Source organism: Nomascus leucogenys, chromosome 22a (assembly GCF_006542625.1).
Source record: "Nomascus leucogenys isolate Asia chromosome 22a, Asia_NLE_v1, whole genome shotgun sequence".
Taxonomy (NCBI): Eukaryota; Metazoa; Chordata; class Mammalia; order Primates; family Hylobatidae; genus Nomascus; species Nomascus leucogenys.
The window spans coordinates 128,485,483-128,495,244 of record NC_044402.1 but is presented as its reverse complement, the minus strand read 5'-3'; the positions used below and the strand labels follow the sequence as shown (position 1 = coordinate 128,495,244).

General features: G+C 40.1%; 1 protein-coding gene across 2 annotated transcripts; it reads right to left on the bottom strand.

Annotated features, from left to right (window-relative positions):
• Nucleotides 1–5,148: 5,148 nt before the first annotated feature.
• Nucleotides 5,149–9,037, bottom strand: CCL20 (C-C motif chemokine ligand 20). 2 transcript variants are annotated; one of them, XM_003274711.4, is made up of 4 exons: nucleotides 8,892–9,037; nucleotides 7,148–7,262; nucleotides 6,332–6,409; nucleotides 5,149–5,651 (listed from the first exon to the last, which is right to left on the bottom strand). In XM_003274711.4, exons 1-4 carry the CDS (start codon nucleotides 8,965–8,967, stop codon nucleotides 5,630–5,632), a joined length of 291 nt encoding a protein of 96 aa, XP_003274759.1. In that variant the 5' UTR covers nucleotides 8,968–9,037; the 3' UTR covers nucleotides 5,149–5,629. The 2 variants fall into 2 exon arrangements, with proteins under 2 accessions (XP_003274759.1, XP_012366528.1); XM_012511074.2 differs by having other exon boundaries at nucleotides 5,151–5,651; nucleotides 7,148–7,259.
• Between the last annotated feature and the right edge of the window lie 725 nt (nucleotides 9,038–9,762).

Sequence of the window (9,762 nt, the reverse complement as noted above, 5' to 3'; positions counted from 1 at the left end):
GTGTGGACAACTTTGTACCCGTGTGGCACAATGCCACTTATTCAGTAGCCTTGTCCCCTTGCATAGTAAATTCCAATCCAACCCAGCCTCTATTTCTAAGTAGGGCCAAAGAACATGCTAAACAACACCACAGGAATGCAATTAACAAAACCCACAAGGTGGGAAACCACAGAACAAATGTCTTGGTTTCTCCAAAGCATAAATTGCAAAGGAAAAGGAAAGGAGATGGGGGCTGGTGGTGAGGAGCTCTCAGATTAAAAGTGAAAAAAAAAAAACAAGGCAAACAAATGAAGTGTGTGGACCTCTTTTGGATCTTCATTTACACCTTCATCTACATCTTTATATCTTCATTTAAAGAAAAGATGAATGCAAATAATGTTTTTTAAAACAATTTTTTTAAAGCAAGCAGGGAAATTTGAACACTGACTGGACATTGGGTGATATTAGAGAATTAGTGTTGATTTTTAAATCCATATGAGTGAAATTGTATGTTTTTTAAAGTTCATATATATATGTATATATATGTACATATATATGCATATATAGAGAGAGGGAGAAATACTTATAAACAAAATAATTTAATATCTAGAAATTGCTTCAAAGTAATCTGGGGGGATAGATGGGAAGAAGTGCATTGGGTGGTGTAGATGTAACAAGATTGGCCATTAGTCAGTTGAATCCAGACGATGGATACATGGGGGCTTTTTATATGATTCTCTCCACTTTTGTATTTTCCATAATACAAAATTATCCAGTCATGGTGGCTCATGCCTGTAATCCCAGCTGTTTGGGAGGCTGAGGCAGGAGGATGCTTGCACCCAGGTGTTCAAGACCAGCCTGGGCAACATAGTGAGACCCCATCTCTATTTTTTTTTTTAAAAGGAAAAAGTAGAGGGAAAATCAATGGGAATGACTCATCCATCTTGGTAGCCTTCCAATCATCACCCTGCTACCCCACCACCTGAGTTGCACACCCATAGTCACACACTTGGACTTTGGCTCCTGGAGCTGCTCCAGCCCCTCCGGCCCTCCCATACTCCTGCTCTTTGACCACATTGAGGCCTTTTATCTGAGGGCCTCCCCATCCTCTCTCAGTGTCTCAGATACCTTTGGACCTCATCTCCTGTCTCTGGTCTAGACTGCATGGTTCAGCACTTTAACCCCTCTCTGTACCTCTATCATTGACTCTCTTGCCCTCTTGTCCTTGTACTGTGCCTAGGTGCAAAGCCTGACCCTAAACTAGTCCAATTAGTCACCACTGTCTATTCTTACACCCAAACTGCAGCAGGCCACCTGGTGTGTGCCAATGGAAATCACAGCAGCTTAGCTATCTCCAACCTCAGTGAACCCCAACACTGCGGAACAACTTTGAGTGTAACCCTGTGTCCTCTATTGACTATCTCAAAGCTTATCCTTTCATGTCAAAGCTCACTCATCACTCTCAAAAGGTGACTAGTCTTTCACCAAGAAAAGCAAGACCACCAGATTCAAAGTCTGTCAACTTCATCCCAAATTGCAAAATTCTCCCCACCTACTCCCACTCTTTCCTGAGTGAACTTTGTTCCAAAGGAAGAGATGACTCAACTGAACTGTGTTCTGGAAACCTGCCTTTTGAGAGAAGTTGAGGTACCATTTGTTACTCTTTCAGAATCTTCAACTCTTTATAATATCTTCAGTCTCTCTCTCATTCTCTCTCTCTCCTCTCCCTGACTCTTTCAATACTTTTCTATCTAAAGATAAAAGGCTCCCCTTCTAGCTTTTATTTCCTCTTACCTTCATTGCCAAACTACTTGTCACCATTCATTCTTCAACCCACTGTCATTGGGATTCTCTCTCTACACTACCTCACTGAATACTCCTACAGTTACCAACGACCTACAGATTGCCAGTGGCAAGATATTATTCCATCCTTATCTTACTTACCTCTTAAGATGACACTAATGGAAAGGACCAGGGAGGCACCGAAGAACTTGGAGACAACTCTGAGAATACAGCAAGTCAAATCCACACATAGGGCCTATGGCTATGGCCAGACATCAGCAGTCTTACACAAGAGACTTTTGGAAAATATATGACCAAAAACCTCAGAATCATTCAGATGGTTAGAGTGTATTTAGGAGACAGGACTAGACTCTTAACATAAACTAGCAGTGGTTCTCAAGAAGACTGTACAAACAGAAAGGGCTACTTAGCCCAGGGGAGAGCAAAGGCATCCTGTGGTGTCACTTCGGAGAGTCAAGGGGCTTGATGAAAGTTTAAAGGAGACCTTCACCATATCACTATTGCTTGAACCTAAGAATGAGAGTGAATTCATGTACTATACGTGGCATTAAAAATAAGTTCAGAGACAGAAGATTCTAGTAAAAGAAGTCAAAAACCAAAAAGTACATGCTGGATAATTCCATATACATGAAATCAAGAAAAGGCAAATTAATCTATTGTGAAACAGGCTAGAACAGCTGCTACACTTGGGTTGTACAAATGGAAGGGAACATGAGAGCACCTTCCTCTGCTGTGTTGAAAACATTTACTGTCTTGAAGGAGGCAGGGTTGTTTCACAGGTAGATGCATATGCAAAAATTTATTAAGCTGCACAATTAGGATTTGTGTATCTGGGCCAGGTGCAGGGGCTCACACCTGTAGTGCCAACACTTTGGGAGGCCGAGTTGGGCAGATCATGAGGTCATGAGTTCGAGACCGGCCTGACCAACATGGAGAAACCCTGTCTCTACTAAAAATACAAAAGTTAGCCAGGCGTGGTCGTGGACGCCTGTAATCCCAGCTACTCAGGAGGCTGAGGCAGGAGAATTGCTTGAACCCAGGAGGCAGAAGGTGCAGTGCAGTGAGCCAAGATCATGCCACTGCACTTCAGCCTGGGTGGCAGAGCAAGAGTCCATCTCAAAAAAAAAAAAGATTTGTGTATCTTACTGCATACAAATTACACTTCAATTAAACAGTAAATAGAAAGGCTTTTTTCCAAAATGAAAAAAAAAAAAAAAAAGAGAGAGAGAGAGAGCTGTGAATTGGGAGTGGCATCCCTAATCCAAGATCATATTTAATCCAGTGAAAACTAGAGCATTAAATATTCAAATTACATAGCTGAGGCCCTGCCCTATGATCCCAGCTTTAACAAACCAGCTTTGTGATTCCAATTTGACTGCTCAGGTAGCTTGCTTCCCTAATCTAGCCATGTGCTTATGTCCATATACTTGACACTTGGATGCTTTCATTGTTGATTAATAAATTGGCATTCCAGCCTGGAGATTTCAGTCTTCAGAAACTCACTTAATACTTATTAGTCGTCCTGGCCTCAAAAGATTCAGACAGCTTCAGAGTGCTAACAAAATTTTCTCCTTTCCTGACTCTACAAGCCCTACCTGCTGAGGCCTTCCAGCAACGAGACAAATCTGCTGCCGCCCGGCAATGCCTTGCTTTGGCTGTGCTGTTCCAACAGTGACTGATGGGGAGGAGAGAAGGGGTGTCTGGGATAAGTCCCAGGCTTCACAATCCCACCTCTACTGCCTTTTTTTTTTTTTTTTGCCGTGGCTGTGACTGAGGTTCACCATTTCTCAGCCTCCTCATTGCAGCTGTCGCTGGTACCTCTGCTTTCCATCCACCCCACCTCCCTTTCCTCTGCTGTGCAGAAACAACATGTATTTTAACCTTTACAGTGGTTTCCCAAGGGCTCCATGGTCAAGCCCAAACCACCTCAAGTAGTTGAGGTAACAGTTTTACTTAATCTGCAGCTACTCCACCCCTGCCCCGACTTGCATATACTCCTCTTCATCCAGTATTGCTCAATGGTGGCGTGACTGGCATTTGGGGTGGGACAATTCTTCATTGTGCAGAACCATCCGTTGCATTCTAGTGAGTTTAGCAACTCTGGCTCCTACCCACTGAATGCTTCTTGTACTCACCCTCAGACATTGTGACAACTACACATGCCCGCAGGTATTTCCAAACACTTCCTGCTGTCCCTTTTCCAACTGGCTACTTCCTACTGATTCTTCATACCACTAGTATTGGGCTGAATCTTGTGAAATTGTCACCTTCTCAGGTCAATGACATCAAATATTGGCTATTTAATATGATTCAACTGCATAGTACCTTCTTCTAGAAGCCCTCAGGTACGATGCCCGATGACTTTCCTTATTAAAGTGCTTACCACCCAGTGTTGTAAAAGCTGCTTTACTCATTCCTGCCTCTGGCCACATTGCTGAGCCTTAATTATCTAGCAGCAAGTTACTGAGTTTTAAGTCACTTCTTCTCTCTAGCACTTGGCACAGTGCCCAGCACATACTAAACCTATGTGTGATGATGAATCAACACACAGGATGTTGAGCATACTTTCCCTGATGATTCAATGTTGCTGGTCCTGAGGATGCAGACGCCCTTGGAGACTATTGAGCCACTTACTCTTTTTTGGCTCCACATCAAATGACCCACCACTGCCCTACTTTATGGATTTATGTGTCTTGATTTTGCGTCATATCATCAGCGTGCCTGCCTCCAGTGATCTTGTGTGTCCTTTGGAATCCGAGGCACTCTGTGAACCTTGGTGCATGAATGTAGTGATAGTAACTACTGGTTCTGAGTCTTTTCATCCTATTGCTGGGCTCTTACCAGGTTTCACACATTTGGGGGCTCCCCGCCGGTTAGCAAGGCAGCCACGAAGAACTCTCTGAATAGTCATTTTCCTTTCGGAAACTGCTTAAAGATGACTCGGGAGGACTTTTAAATGGAGAAATGTTCGTATGCTGAGATCCTGGCTGGTGACAGAAGGATGGAAGAAGTGATTCCTGAAGGTATATTCTAAATGATTGTTGTGTCCCTGTAGTCAAAAGGTGTGTGGGCATGGTTTCTTATTTTAAACAGTTTTTTTAAGTCAATAAACATTGGGTTATAAATCTCAGATATAGGATGTTTTTCAACTTTTAACCTGGACGACTTTGAATTAAAGAAAAAAAAGAACAACTGTTCCATTATAATTCATGTAAAATCAAGTCCAGAGCCATGAGGGGCCGAGATAAAGGGAACAACTAGAAGTAAGTGGAGGATATAATTTCTCAGAAAATTGTTATATTTTCTGTGCCTGGAAATGGTTTCAATACACATCATAAAAATGATATAAAACTCAATCAACAGAAGAACTTTTTGTTTCTTTCTTTATTTTCAATATGTCTTATTAACATTTTTCTTATTTTATAATGTAATTACAACAATTTAGGAGACAAAACAATATAAACAAAAGAATGTTAAATAGTTTTTTTTAAAAAAAATAGCTTGTTGCTTGCAAGAAAGTCCATATAATCTTATTCCCCACCCCCCAAACATAATTTTATACTTTGCACTAAACCAAAATAGCTTATGGAAAATTAGTATTAAATAGCTAAACACAGAAAACCTACAGCTATAAATAACATAAAATACAGTTTAACTTTAATGTGATGCTTAAACAAAGCAAACTATGATGCAATATGAATCAACTTCATTAATTGGACAAGACCAGTGAGGCGCAAGTTAGATAAGCACTAAACCCTCCATGATGTGCAAGTGAAACCTCCAACCCCAGCAAGGTTCTTTCTGTTCTTGGGCTATGTCCAATTCCATTCCAGAAAAGCCACAGTTTTTACATGTTCTTGACTTTTTTGCTGTAAAATGAAAAAGAAGAAAAGTGTAAGTAATGACAAGGTGACTGCATGGTGGGAATGACTTTGGTACCTAAAGGTTGCTTCATCTGCCCTTAATCTCAACTCGGTATGTCAAGCAGCTCTGAGTTCAGATGAGGAAATTGAGGTTTAGAGAGGATGGCCCTTGCCCAACCTAACTCAGCTCATTAATGACAGAAACAGGCTATGGACACTTACCTTGTGTCTCCAAGTTCAGTATCTATGGCACGCTGGTGTTAGGTGCCTTCTGTCCATTGATAAAGTGTTACTGTCTATTATTGTCAGTGTAAATCAGAACCATTGATCTCTGTTTAACTAATGTTCATTTTTCAGTTTTTAACAAACAACCAAATGCCGGATTGCCTTTAAATTATATAAATAGTAGGCATCTTTGTAAGAAGAATCGGGCAGCTAGTAACTACCAAATGCATAGAGAAGTCTAATATATCACGTAAAAAATCACTAAATTAAAATAATAATAACAATGATGATGATCTGTAAGTGGAAAAGTGCATTCTTTGTTTTTGTGGTCCAACTCAAATTTTCCCTTTAAAAATTCCACAATAGTTAAACTAAAGAATCCCAGAAAACCTACGGCCCACCCCTTTGCACACTCCTCTTTCCTCAAACATTTGCAGAGGCTAAATGTCAGTGTAACATACCTGAGGAGACGCACAATAAATTTCACCCAGGTCTTTTTTGGATTTGCGCACACAGACAAGTTTTTCTTTGTGTGAAAGCTGAAAAATCAGAAAATTTGATTTGTGCTTAACGAGCTTTTAAATGGGTTTTTCATAGAACATACAATGGAAATTTTATATTCTAGCTGATTACACCCTAAACATTTCAGTTGACGAGGTAAAATAAAATGCAAAAAAATACTTCTGATGAAGATTAATGCAAAATCAAAGTGATTCTCCCTTTCTCTGCAATGTAACAAATAATAGTATAATGGCAGGAAGATAAAGTCCCAGAATTGTCATATAATTTTGCTATTGGTGGTTACACAGAATATGTATGTATCTGATCAATAACTTGTATAATTCCAAAATATAATATCCTATATAAATCAAGAAAATTATATGTGATAGTATAATTAGTCTGAGATTTTACTTTTGGTCTCAAACATTTTCTGGTAGATGCTCATTTCGAAATATGTATCTTCCATATTTTCCTAACATATCACTTTAATAGCCTTAGAAAGTGATTCTTGCCCTATACTAGTTCCTTTTGACCAAAAAATCAGGAAAAAAAAAAAAGTTTTTGCCTTATTCCAGTCCTGTTTAAAGTGAACTTTGAAGTAGATACGTACTAAGACAAAGCTATCTCTGCCACATCATTTCTTTCTCTTTAAAATAATATCCTATGTTCAAAACATCAGTAATTTCTGAATGAAACTCTAAAAAGGCAAACATTTTTAAAACTGAAGTTTCTAGGTATTCCAGATACAATTGAATTAAAATCAATTAGTAACTTACATGACAGCATCGATGTCACAGCCTTCATTGGCCAGCTGCCGTGTGAAGCCCACAATAAATTTAGGATGAAGGATACGATCTGTGTATCGAAGACAGCAGTCAAAGTTGCTTGCTGCTAAAAAAAAGTGAAAGGTATTGGGTCCACATGAATAAACTTATCCTGTGATTAGTATTATAAAACTACCTTAAGTTGTGAAAAATCTAGTGAATCTCATGTATATGATGAATAAACCACTTAGTGGAAGAGTTTCAATGTCTTCAAAACCTTTGTAAGGTCATTGAGAACCAATCTAACATAGTTTACAGTTCTTTGAAAAAACAGTTTGTGTGCTGAGAAGTTTTGGTTCAATAATAGAATTGAGAAACCTATGACTTCTCATAAGTGGGATATCTTTAGTAAGAAATACAAATTGACAATATTTCATTTCAGTTCACTATAATCATTCAAGATTATGAGCAGCCCCTTCCCTACTGCTTGAAGGAACCCTTATGTAGATAAACTTCCAAAAGCAGAAAATGAATAAATTCACAGATTTTAATCTATTATCTGGCTACTAAGTATTGAGAAATAGAGCTACAAAGGGAAATATGATTTATAGGAGTGAAAACACTTTGAAATTGTCCTATTAATTAATAGGAATGTTTAATTTTGTTCATAAAAGTTCAACATGTGGTTGGGCATGGTGGCTCACACTTGTAATCCCAGCACTTTGGGAGGCCGAGGAGGAAGGATTGCTTGCCTCCAGGAGTTCGAGACCAGCCTGGGCAACATAGTGAAACCCTGTCTCTACAAAAAAAAAATGTAAAAAAATTAGCCAGGTGAGTGGCATATGGCCATGGTCCCTGTTATTCAAGAGGCTGAGACTGGAGGTTCACTTGACTCCAGGAGGCTGAGGCTGCAGTGAGCAGTAATCATGCCACTGCACTCTGGCCTGGGTGATGAAGTGAGACCCTGCTTCAAAAAAAAAAAAAAAAAAGGGTGGGGGGAGGGGGGAGGGACAGCATTAGGAGATATACCTAATGATAAATGACGAGTTAATGGGTGCAGCAAACCAACATGGCACATGGATACATATGTAACAAACCTGCACATTGTGCACATGTACCCTAAAACCTAAAGTATAATAATAAAATAAAATAAAAAAATTCGATATGCATTTTTAGGAATGCACCTGTTGCTAAAAGTGTTGTGTGACTATTGAGCAATAAAGCAATACTTGGACATTCTCCTGAGTCAGATTACAACATGCTGTAAGGTAAGGGATTAATGTTATTTCAAAGTTGGCAGGCAATGTCCCCCATGCCTTGTGGGGATGTTGATGTCAGGTATTATAATCTACTTCTAAAGGATGAGTTTTGAACTTTACCAAAACTATTAAGTTGGGAGGTAAGAAAGTTGGGGACATGGGAGGATTCTCTACGTTTCAAAATGGGCCCATCTACTGGTAACATTACACGCTTTATATTACTCCCAGAAACAGCACTTTGGCTTTGTCCTGAAGTTTAGGGGTCTCTAAGAGCCCACCACTCCCCAAATCTGCTGAGATTGACAGCAGAGAGGAAAGCCTGATCCACAGCAGTAACTCTTCTCTCCTGCACTCCACAATGGGCTGACAACTTCCATCACTACCTCTTGTATACTTTCTAACAGTTTTCCATCCCTTAGGGACCCCCAGTTGAGCTCAAGGCTTAAAGGAAAAAGAAAATACTCTTTCTTCTGTGCTAGCAGAAGAGCGATACTTACCTTCTGATTCGCTGCAGAGGTGGAGTAGCAGCACTGACATCAAAGCAGCCAGGAGCAAACTCTTGGTACAGCACATGGCTTTTAGCTCAAAGAACAGATCTGCTCAGTGTTGAGTACCCAGTTCTTTGGGAGTGCTGTTATGTTCTGACAGCAGCCCGGGATGGCCCTATTTATAGCAAATATTGGGAATGTACACAGAAGGCGTGTTGCCACATGGGGTTTTCCCCATTGATCAACTGGCCCCATCATGTCATCACAAAAAAAACCCGCAAGGAAAACTTCCTGCTTTTTCCTCATATTGGGAAGGTGCGAAGGTCAGGGTGGGGGACAGGAAGTTGAGAAGGGGAGAATCCTGTTAAATTCTTTGTATTTGCAAAGAGCAAAAGCAGCTCAGCCCTGTGGCCCAGAAAAGACTTTCATGCAGTTTTAACTTAATCATTTTTGTGTCTGAAAATAGAGGATTAACAGCGATACAAAGGTCAGCCCCACACAGGAACATTCCAGCACTCCTATTGTTACACCCTATTTGCTTTCCAGAGCCAGTCAAGGAGGAGGCGGAGGAGGAGGAGGTGGGATGCCAGGCATACTCTGATGCACATTTACCATCGCGTGGTTGATGTTCAGCTGTCCTGAAGAAGACCCTGAGGTGCTAGACTAACATTCAGAGCAAGTACTATAACAGTGCTACAGTACTGTCCACAGTTAGAGTGGAAAATATCAGACTTTAAGTAAGGCTCAAACCTCAGCTTCACCTTGATTTAATGTCAACTCTTCTAAGAATCTTATACATTCACATGGCTTTAATCAATATTGCAGCTCAGAAAATAATCCTTACCCACCTTTAACTCTTCATGATGATGTACTAATATAG